The sequence below is a fragment of the Triticum dicoccoides genome, chromosome 4A (genome assembly GCF_002162155.2).
Source record: "Triticum dicoccoides isolate Atlit2015 ecotype Zavitan chromosome 4A, WEW_v2.0, whole genome shotgun sequence".
Classification (NCBI taxonomy): domain Eukaryota; kingdom Viridiplantae; phylum Streptophyta; class Magnoliopsida; order Poales; family Poaceae; genus Triticum; species Triticum dicoccoides.
In genome coordinates, this window is record NC_041386.1 from 728,784,035 (window position 1) to 728,795,113 (window position 11,079).

Consider the following 11,079-nt stretch of genomic DNA (forward strand, 5'->3'; position numbering starts at 1 on the left):
CGGCGGCAATGCGGTGGCGACGACAATGCGGCCGCAGCAGAGGCAGAGTGAGGCAACGGGGAGTGATGAGGGGGAGGAAGAAGGTTGGGCGCGGGGAGGAAATTGGATAAGGCACCCATAGCAGTAGCCCTAGCCCGGGTGCGCGCTACTGCTAAGCCCAATAGCAGTAGCATGTGGGTTCACCAACACACACTACTACTAATCGGGGGGCACATGCTGCCCCGTGCACGCATAGCGGTAGTGGTGGGTTCCCGACCAGGGCTACTGCTATGGAGCTTAGCAGTAGCATTGGTTTTTGACCACCGCTACTACTACGGGTAGCCCCAGTCGGTGGCGATGGAACCACTTAGCAGTAGCTCTGCCCTGCGGTACTGCTACGTCACAACCTGTAGCGCCGGTTCTTGCCCCGCGTGACCACTAAGTAGCAGTAGCGCTGGCAACTAATCCCGTGCTACTACTAATATTCTACCTATAAGCTTTCTCCTAGTAGTGTTCCTTGTCCCTCACCCTCTACTTCTCACTATCCCAAAGCCATTTCCAACAATGCTGAAGATTGAATGACCGTCCATTGGAGGCCTGGGTTTGCTTGTAGTAATCATTGGCAATGCGATCCTACAAACAAACATTGAGACAAGTATGAGCTCCCAGTCATTTCATGGAACACGTTGTAGGTGTGGCCAGTGGCTTAGCCATCAATGTGGATGACGAGGTTGGCCGAAGGAGGAGGAGGAGCCCGGCCCCTTCACGCGGTCTCCTTCTTCCTTGGGGGCTTCGCCTGCGCACCGGCGGGGCCGGTCAAGGCGGTCTTCTTCCTCTTGGCCAGGGCACGTGCAACCGGCGCGGGGGCGATGCTCGGTGCTGCGGTATCGGCTGGGCCGTTTTAAACGAGATGGCCCCCTTGCCGCTTCCTCTTGATGGTCGTGGCGGCGGTGGGAGGAGTTGGAGACGTGGGAGGCCCGGGCGGACGGACCGGCAGTGGTGGAGGCGGTAGCGGAGCATGGTATATGGCGCACCCGGGGGCGGGGTGAATCCATCCGGCTGAACTCTGGCACTGCGAGGCCGGATGCGAGGTCGGAGGATGGTTGGGAGGTGGCATCGGGGCGCGAGGGAATTCTTCGCGCCAACCGAAAGGGGATCCAGCAAAATCGGGTGGATTCGCACACATATGAAGGAATTGGGCTCGCGATGCAGGATCCCACCAAAAAAATTACGGGAAGGCCCGATTTGAAGCATGCGTTTGGGCCGGGGATACGGGATTGATCTCGCGAACCGGCGGTTATTTTAGCGAACAGCCCGGTTTGTGGGGTCTACTAGAGATGCTCTTATCCTCGCTTCCCCCCTCTCCCCTAACCCTAACCCTAGCCCCTCTTGTACGCTGCCGCCTCTATCATCCCTCTCGACGCCGCCCCTCCTCCTCCTCCTCCCCGCCTGCCGGTTGCCCTGCTGCTTTCCCGTTGAGGTCGCGCGTCATGGGACTACGGGAGAGACACCAGGGCCCGTCAGATTTGGAAGGACGTCTGACATGCATCTCCGTCGCCTCCCCTACTCTCGAGGCTGCTCTCTCCGCAGGTGCTGTGGCCGCCTCCCGACGAAACTGAAGGTCTCCTGCTCCTCCTCTGTCCCCAAGAAGCAAGGTGCGTTGCTACTCCTCCCCTCCCTCCACGGCAGCAGATGTGCTGCTTCTGTTGCAGATTGACACCTGCATGTTGCTGCTGCTGCTGCTGTAAATTTGGTTATTTGTAGCTTTGTGTGCCGCGCGCCGCTGCAGCTGTAAATTTGATTATGTGTATCTTTGTATGCCACCACTGCTGCTGTATACTTAATGCCTGTACGCTTTCTATGCTGCCGCAGTTGTTGAATAGTATTTGTTTCTAATTTGCAGATTTGTTGCCATCAAGTCAAAGATTCTACTTCAGATGTGGTTATGTTTCTCGTTGCTGTTTTTTCTTTGTTCCTTGTGCATGAAACATAAAAAAAGATCTCCAGCTATTATTGATATATGTTCCTTTACTTATCCTATGTTGGTTTCAGTTGCTTCTTTTCTGGTTACTAATCAATTACCACATGTCTGTTTGTTTTGCACTAATCCTATGTGTCTAATTAATCTGGCCATTGACTTAATAAGCCCATAGTTCGGGAATGCACTTCTGTTTAAGACTTTGGAATTGTACTAATAGTTCTGTCTAACCCACCACCATGGGAGGCTGGGAGGATCTTGCGATTTAATCTTGTCTTTAAGAGTGATTCCTTTCTTAGTTTCTCTTTTAATCTTTTTTATTATCATTTTTGTTTCATGGCTGTAGCACATAATGGCAAGTGACTGCAATTCTGAAAGATGGTACGAGGGGATTCTTTGTCACCATCTTATTATTGTGATATGTAAGCCGATTCTTGCACTCAAACCATGAAAAAGCTGTTTCTTTCAGTTGTTTGCTTCAGCTCATAAATTCTTCCTCTGTGAAGTAGAGAGTGATTAGACTGAGATAAGATCTTATTCCATGTTCATTTTTGGATTAGCTGGGTTGTCTGAACTCTCTTACTGTTTTTGAGCCCATCACGTTTATGAATTGCACGGAACAGAAATGAGGATGGTAATGTTTCCGGTACATTTATTGACCTTTGGCTATACATATGTGTTAAGCCAGTGAGTATAATGGTGAAGTCATGACATCTGATAATTTTGATTATCAGAATTATAATAGATTTTTACTGTCATTTCAGTTTTCTTCTATTAGAATAAGGCTATGCCTGAATTGAGAGTTGTTCATACTTCGTGACAATGGATTTAGCTATTAAATACTTTGGTATAAGCATACTGATGATTAATGCCCCCTATCAACTGTAAAGCAGAGATCTGCATGGCATAGCTTTCTTATCTATAGTGTTGTAGACAAGGCACGAATTCACTTTATTACACTATTTGTTACTTTCTCTTTATTTTAGCATCTCTCACACCTTTCTACATACTGTTCAGTGACGTGTTAAATCTGCCATGATCTTGCACTATATATTCTTATTTTAGCGCTAGAGATACTGTATGGAGCTGATATTCCTCTCAAACTTCTTTTCTTCATCATATGTAGTTCCAAGAATCTGGGTTCTAACTCCATCCTCCTCCAGTCTGGATACGGTAGATGCTTATTAATTTCTTTATGTGATTGTAACATGCTTAAAGCTATTAAGACACCATTATTAATGCACTGTTCTTAAGTATTCCCTACCAATATTAAGCTGGCAGTTTCATCTTTTCGCTTTACCTTTGGCCCCATAGGTGTAAACTTGATCAATAAAAACTGTGAGTGTAGTAATATAATTTTAAATTAGAGATTTTTTTTACTAGCAAATGATATGTTATTCTTTCCAGGTAAATTGCAATATCTATAAATCATCATGTATAAATAATAACTAAAGTATATAGCAGATTTAACAATATTCATAGGATCTAAAGATGAATTTGTTCTCTTTACGAACTAGTACATAAATATTCCCTAGAAAGGATAAATAAATATTCCTCAATCAATCCATGTCTTTTGTACCAAAAGAAACCAAATTACAATGCATATCCAATGTGAAATGAATATAGGCATTACGCAAGTGCCTTCGCAAGGCATTCAACAATTATATTTGGTCCTTGCACCAAGCTGGTTTGGTTTAAATTTCTGAGACACATATTATTTCCACTCAAAATATAATCTGCTGATAATCCAATGGCTTTGTTAGTTTTGATGCACATATCATTTTTATTTTCTTTTGTGCAGCCAAAACTTATCTTGGATTCTTGGTCTTAAACGGGCGCTCTTACTTTTGTGTACTTATTAATTATTATTGCTTTGTGAATTTTCTTGTCCTTCTGATTTTTTTTGTTTTCTCGATTCCTATTAGTGAAGTGCATGGCTTGCACTTTCTGCACCTCATGAGAAAAGCTTGGTGAAAGTACACGGTGAATGGATTTTGGCGCTAACAACTCAGACCCAATTATCGAGCAGCTAACCAGTCCAGCACAGAAATAACGTTCAGAAACTTTGGAAAATGTTATTGAAGATTATGATTGCAAGGTATTTCAGCAGTATATGGATCATAATCTTCAATATCATTTTGCAGAGTTTTTGGATGTTCTTACTGTGTTTGACTTGCTGGCTCCTCGATAATTGGCTCTGAGTTGTTAGTGTTAAAATCTTTTTCTTGTGTACTTTCCCCAAACCACAAATTAGATAGCAGAATTCAGGGTGGGCATGCTACCACTCACTTCATCAAAAGGAATCGGGAAAACAGAAGAAAATTGAGAAGAAGAAGAATTTCACAAATCCGTAAGTACACAAAAATAGGAGTTCCAAGTTAAGACCAAGAATCCAAGATAAGTTTTAGGTCCACAAAAGAAAGAAAAATGATGTTTATCGGAACTAATAGAACCAGCTAATTAGCAATAAGTTGTATTCTGAGTGAAACTAATGTGTCTCACAAATATCAATCAACATAAGGCAGTTTGGTGCAAGGATCGAATATAAGTTGTGAATGTCTTTTAATGCCTACATTCACTTCTTATTGGACAAGCAATGCAATTTGGTTTGTTTTTGGTATAGAACACTTGCATTGACCGTGGAAAAATATTTAGTTCCCCTTTTGACGGAATATTTATCTACTGGTATTATATTATCTAAAAGAAGAATAATTCTTTTGAGCATCTACAGGTTACTCAACTGACCTTACATTCAACATTGCGTCATTCGTTTCCCAATTCATTCATGTAAAAGATGCACTCCTGTACAAGGGTGTACTAAATCGATGACACTTATTTTGGGATGGAGGGAGTCCTACCGAAAATGTTAACACTATATGTACCGCAGAAGTCATGTCTAACAAATGTTCATTCCCACCACGCCGATTTCGATGACTCCCCGGTGTGTTGCTTGGTCTCCTCACGTTAGAAACATATTACGGAGCTAAATCATTGTCATTTATTGCCTGTGTTTGATAAGCAAGATAAGGATGATTATTTTAGAAGGATAGACGTCAGATCCAGAGTATAGATACCAAGCATCGCAGGTGAGATCAATGCTTCTCTAGGAAATGAAAGATTTCTGAAGATTCTTCATTATGGGGGAGAAGAAGTGATTGATCTGGCAGGGTGTGGTATTCCTAATCGTGAATTTGGACCCTATGCTTACGGAAAACTGTTGGAGCAGTTATGGAGGCTTTCAGGTTTAGAGAGGAAAGAGAAGTTAAGTCCAACTCTTCTTGTTTCACAACAATTATTTTGAATTACTGGTTTGAGAAAGATGTGAGTCAACTACTGTATCGTTCATTGCACGGAGAAGCTTCCTACGTGGTTGGTTATGCCATCATGGAGCAATAGTTTTGGATTGCTTCAAGAAGACCCTCCTGAGGGTCTCTGTTCTAAAGTATGATTCATTTGGCATGGGTTGCGTTATGTGCATAGATAGATTGAGCAAACTATATCTAGTGCCATTAAATCTCATAAATTGATGCTTTCCATTTCCATTTTCATTCCTTGTTTCCTGGGTAATCTGGAGCATGGAAAGGGATCAGTCTTACCTCTGTTACAATCAAGTTGTGATCTCATCACGGGTCTCTGGAGTCTGGAGTGTTTGTTTCCCATTTTCAGTCTCCGTTTGGCAGTGAAGTGTGTCTGTTACAAGCTCCATCTGCGCTGTGGTGAGGTGTTGCCACGTACTTGCGCATGGAGGATATAAATGGCGTGCTTTCTTCAGCAGGATACATATATACCTGATGTGGGTATGCTTGATTGGTTTGGATTAGATTGGATTGGTGTGTGATTGTGAAGCAGGCACTGGATTGCTTGCTTGGTTTCTAGCTCCAGCTTGGTGTGGTGTTCACAGTTGATCAAGCTGGCTGGTTTGTAATAAAATGGTTGTTTGTGCCGGGCTGTGCATCAACCCAGATTTGTAAACGCTGCGTGATGAACAATATATAAACTTTGTATTCGATTGATGAAATAAGTAATCTCATTACTATCATGAGTTCTTTGTTAATTATATGGAAATCTGTGATTGTACGGATGAGTTTGAGTGGATAATTTTGTTGTTCTACCATCATAGTAGTGGTGGTGTCTCTAAAAAAAATAGTAGTGGTAGTGATATTCTTCATGCTGCCAGCTGCCTGTCATTTCGCATGACCATTGGCTCGAGTCTTCTTCTAGTAGGTTTCATTCAGTCTTGTTCTGTTTCCTGTTGGCGATTGTTTGGATTCTGAAGAAGAAATAGTCTGGAAACCAACACATTCAGCTTGGCTTATCATACATTCTGCCTGGGCCACCTCTTTTAGTCTGAACTTTTTACGAAAAAGAGAACGATTCAGTCAAAAATAATTCATATTTGTTCACGAATCGAGCCTTTCTTTTGGCAAGCTGCGTGCCAGTTTTTGAGCAGATGTTTCGTTTTTGGATTCTGCGCCTTGCTCAAAAGATCATTTGGTCTGCCCTTCTTGGGCTGAAAATTGTTCAGACTGAAACAGAAAAAACCGAATGATTCGGACAGAAGCACATTCATCAGAGCCAGCTTTCTCAAAACTACGAGGGAATATCCTCTTTGAACGGTTGACTGAATACCATCGTATACACCATCGCACCGTGTCACACTCACTACTCGCAACAACGCAACGCAGCTTGCGAGTCGAGACCACAAAATTAAACCGATGATGATACAGCGAATGCCCACCTACTATATACAGATATATCCTGAAGCTAAGAGAGAACAGTCGATGAAGACTCGACAGAAAGGTTTTCTGTCTGGACTTTTGCAGGAGATGACGTCGAACGACTATTGCTGCTTTTGGGCAGGCTCCCCAGTCCAGTAAGTTTTGACGGCCACAAGGATCTTCTCAGGGTTGAACGGCCCGGATTCATGATCCATGATCTGGCTCTTCCATCTCATGCCACCGGTGATGGCTTGTATCTTCACTAACATCTCCACGGTGTCCCTGAAGATCACCGTCCCTTCAGGCCGCAGAATCCGGTCCATCTCCAGGAGGATGTATGTTATGTCACACCTGCAACCATTATCCAGAATTTGTTCAGCATTACAGTTTGATCATTAGTGTCTCTACTTGCTTAATCTGAACTTCCCTATAACAACCGAAACACAAGCATGCAATTGCAGAAAAGGAATACATGACAACAGAACTCAAACCATCGGTTATCTGCATTACCTGTCCTGATAAAAGCTGAACACTTTATCAGCATGGATGAGGTCATATGTCCTGGGATACGTCGAGAAAGCCTCGCACCAGTCATGGAACGTTCCAATGAACCCCCGCTCGTAGATAACACCGAGGGCGTCAGGAGCAGAACCTGAAGGCACCACGTTCATCACCCAGAGCGGATACTCCATCAGCGCAGCAGCGAAACCACCCATCCCCGCGTCCATGTCCATCATGTTCCTGTATCGCCCCTTGGCCAGTGGCGGGATCAGTTTCTTGTAGTGGCCCGCTCGCTCTGCCCACAACTTATTTTCCTCTTCGAACTTCTCAGGGGTGATGCCTGAAACTGAACCTCGGGTTATTCTCGGCGGAACTGCGGATGCTCTTTGTGGCCAGTTCTCCAGAGCTCCACCAGCAACTTCTTCCTTGGTTTGCACTTCCGGCAGAGGAGATATGCATGTCTCCATCTTCTTGTACCTATGTGGTCACACAGTCAGTTTGTTTTCTGATTAACAAAATAACAGAGAATGCATTGTAATGAGTTTAAGGTTCTAAACATCTACGGCTGTACTAGTGTGCTGCTAGGTTGCTACAATGGCGGGTTATTGTATGACTGTAAGTGAACTGAGCCATAAGTCAGACAAAAGATTGTACAATGTTTCCAAAACTGACAGGAAAGATAAACTGATACTTAGCTTCACTTAAGAAGACGCCATTCAGAATAGTGTTAGCGAAACCTGTTAAATTACTTCTTTTTCAAGGAATAGGAAATTCAAGCGATGATTTAAAGCATGAGGTTCATACAGTGATAATCTTGCTAAAACAAACCAGGCTATATATTTCAGAACAGCCAGAAATAGAAGTTGTTCCGGAACTACAGATAATGAGCTACTGCAAGCGTACAAAAAATACAATACTCAGAGAAATCATACCAGAAATCTTACCAAGCAGAGTCCACATCACTGCTGTTGCAGAACTGCAGAATTTCATCGGCATTCCGATTATTAGCACACTCCATGTGGTTGATAGGCTTCTGCCATACAGCAAGATCATCTTTCTCTACTACTTTCTTCCAGCAGAGCAGCTTTGCTAGGTCCTCAATCTCATCTTGCTCTTGCTTCAGGTCTTCCTCTGTTCTTTGCCACCCCTTGTAGTGCTTCTTCCAACGGATTGGGGGCCCAGAGAGGATCCAGTAGCCTCCTGGTCTTAGAACTCTGTCTACTTCAACCAGATATAAACCATCTGTTGACAAGAATGATAAAACATAAGGTCTACTTATACATTCATTGAACATGTGTTCAGTGCAATGTAACTAAAAATCTGAAACAATGTCGTGAAAACATACCGAGTTTGTTCCATGGGATCAAACATCTAGAGCAGTGTGCCATGTCAAATGCTCTAGCAGGATATGGGATTCTATCGGTTGCCATTACTCCAATCATAGCCGGCACCCCCCTCTCTAACGCAAACTGTACCTGTGCCTCATGTGAATCCCTTGGTGCAAATGACATGGTGATGATGCCCCTCTTCAGAAGAAAAGCACCCCAACTTGCCACCTGAAAAACAGCCAGAATGCTTCCATTCTAAGATCCTACAACCTTCAGAGATAAGAAACAATATCATAGAAATTTGTCAAATGAACTCACCCCACATCCAGTATCAAGTGCAGTTCTGATGTTTCCATTAGTTAACGGTATGAGGGCATTGATATCATCGATATAAGCATCAGCACCATGCGGGAACATCGTCCCACCACCGGGGAACCTAAACCGGTCCCCCTCAACCTGAATCCAATTCTGCACGGCCTTCTCGATGCTCAGCTCCCGGTGAGGGATGTTGTCATACCAGGCGTAGTCCCGACTCTGCGGCCACGTGAAGGGGTTCTTGTAGTTCGGAGGAGCAGGGATCAGGCACCGGAACAATTTATCTTTCGTGGGGCAGTGCCTCTCCCTGTACTGCATCATCGCCTTTGGAAACTTCCTCGCCCTCCTCGGGTCATGGCAGGGCGTGTACTCGCTGTACTTGAGCTGGCATGGCGGGATCATCTCCGTCGCCAGCGACGACTCGTTCAAGGCCACCCGGTGGTGTGCCTGGAAATCGAGACGGGCAACTGAGGATGGCACCGACGCGACCGTGGGGGCGCCTGAAGCATTGCTGGGGGCATGCGAGGGGGCGTCGTCGCACTGCGTCTTGGCGTACACGGGTCGAGGGGCGTCCTTTATGACGGACGAGGTGCCCTGCCAGGCGCCGAGGATGTACGCCGTGGCACACAGGCCGACCAGGCCGATCGCCAGCGTCACGCGCATCCTCTTGAACTCCAGGTGGCGCATCCCGCCCCGTTCCTGTCACCTGCAAGAAGGTGCAGCTCAGCACATATGGATGGAGCGGTAGCACTAACATTCGACAGGGGATTAAAGTGATTTCGCTGTGTGATTGCAGGAAAGAACGAATCGAGGTGATCGACAAGTCTGAAACATTTACCAGGATGGAATTTTTGCGGCTAAATTCAGTATATGATTGTGGATTCAGATAAGGCAAAGTGGAATGTGACAGCAGCTAGCTGTGAATGGATAATGGGGGGTCAGAAGAAGCTCTCTCCCCCCTCCATGCCCCTAATTAAACAAGAATGGCAGCTGCAGGAAGTGTAGAAGAGCACTTGGTGCAATCAGTACAATCATCCTTGCCTGACACTCTTTTGTCGACAGAACAAAAACGCAATGATGTGCATAGAACGAGTGGGGAATAAAGAAGCAAAGCGCACAGGTATGTATGGGGGCCTCCCTAGCCAAATGAACCAAGCAAAGAACCTGCAGAGTCACAAGACCTCATCACAGAATTCGGGACGCAACCCGAATTCCAGAGAAACGAATTGATATTCCTCTACTGAATTAATGGCCTCATTGCCCGTAGGAACCAACCAGTGAGGGGGGAAAAGAGTTTATCTTTTCGGCGAAAAAACCCCATCCTTTTTCCAGTGAAGGGGGAGGGGATTGGCGTATCATCTCGGCCAGACCAAGAAAGATGAGATTGGGTTCCTTGACACCCATATCCTAAGCTCGGCGGCCGGCCTCGCGCGGATGGAAGGGGAGTGCGAGCGAGCTGGTGTGGGATAAGGCTACCTTACCTCTTCCCCCTGCAGCGAGCTATAGGGGGCGGCGCACCCCACTTTCCCCTCGGCGCTTTCCCCTGGGTGCAGCAGTATCGACGGGCGGACGGCCGGGCGAGGTGAGGAAGCAATCCGGCGGCGACCTCCTGCGGCTGAGAGCGGCGGCGGCGGCGAGGGAGTCCCCGAAGAATTGGGTTGGTTGGAGAAGAAAGGGGGGAACCAAATCTAGTAACCCATGGGATTGTTTAGGCGGGTTATATTATAGTTTTTTTTTAGGGGTTGGCTAGTTATAGCTAATTTCTTTCTGGCGTTTGCTTCGCTGTTACTTTGCCCATTCGCGAGCCCGGCCCACACCCATCCCTTCCCTGGGCCTTTTAGCATTTTCCTCTTTTCTTGTTGTTGCTAAGATTTGGCCTGGCCCTTCTAGCACGCCTCGACGCCGGGGCTCCGTGGATTCCACCGCCGCCCGGACCGACGACGAAGAAGGTGAATGTTGATGGGGCCGTGTAAGAATCCTCAACACAGTGTCCACCAGGGGTCATGTGGCGCGATGAGCAAGGCGGGTACGGGCACGGCTAGAAGCCGAGAAGCATAGGGAGATGCCCCGGATTACCTATTTGGCGTGCTTTGCATCAACTTGTTGTTGATTCGCACACGGGCGGCCCAGCCGAGCGAGCGAGCGAGCGATATGGACCGGCCCATTTTAGACAGGGAGCGAGTACATCACAGCCGGTTTTGTGAACCGGAAGGTTCCAGCCTAGGTTTTTACCGGTTATGAAAAACTTCTAGAAGGTTTC

General features: G+C 45.9%; 1 protein-coding gene across 2 annotated transcripts; it reads right to left on the reverse strand.

Moving 5' to 3' along the window:
- Positions 1-6,518: 6,518 nt before the first annotated feature.
- LOC119288203 (probable methyltransferase PMT17) lies at positions 6,519-10,513 on the reverse strand. Of its 2 annotated transcripts, none has more exons than XM_037567837.1 (6): positions 10,301-10,513; positions 8,823-9,525; positions 8,522-8,732; positions 8,121-8,418; positions 7,186-7,653; positions 6,519-7,026 (listed from the first exon to the last, which is right to left on the reverse strand). In XM_037567837.1, exons 2-6 carry the CDS (start codon positions 9,504-9,506, stop codon positions 6,798-6,800), a joined length of 1,890 nt encoding a protein of 629 aa, XP_037423734.1. In that variant the 5' UTR covers positions 9,507-9,525; positions 10,301-10,513; the 3' UTR covers positions 6,519-6,797. The 2 variants fall into 2 exon arrangements, with proteins under 2 accessions (XP_037423734.1, XP_037423735.1); XM_037567838.1 differs by having other exon boundaries at positions 10,296-10,513.
- Positions 10,514-11,079: the final 566 nt, after the last annotated feature.

Bases quoted from the DNA above. Each gene is read 5' to 3' on its own strand.
- LOC119288203 (XM_037567837.1), bottom strand. From the start codon at position 9,506: ATGCGCCACCTGGAGTTCAAGAGGATGCGCGTGACGCTGGCGATCGGC. The intron at 7,654-8,120 runs GTAAGATTTCTG...GTGACCACATAG, and splicing joins AGTGATGTGGACTCTGCTTG to GTACAAGAAGATGGAGACAT. The intron at 7,027-7,185 runs GTAATGCAGATA...TAATGGTTGCAG, and splicing joins TTCAGCTTTTATCAGGACAG to GTGTGACATAACATACATCC.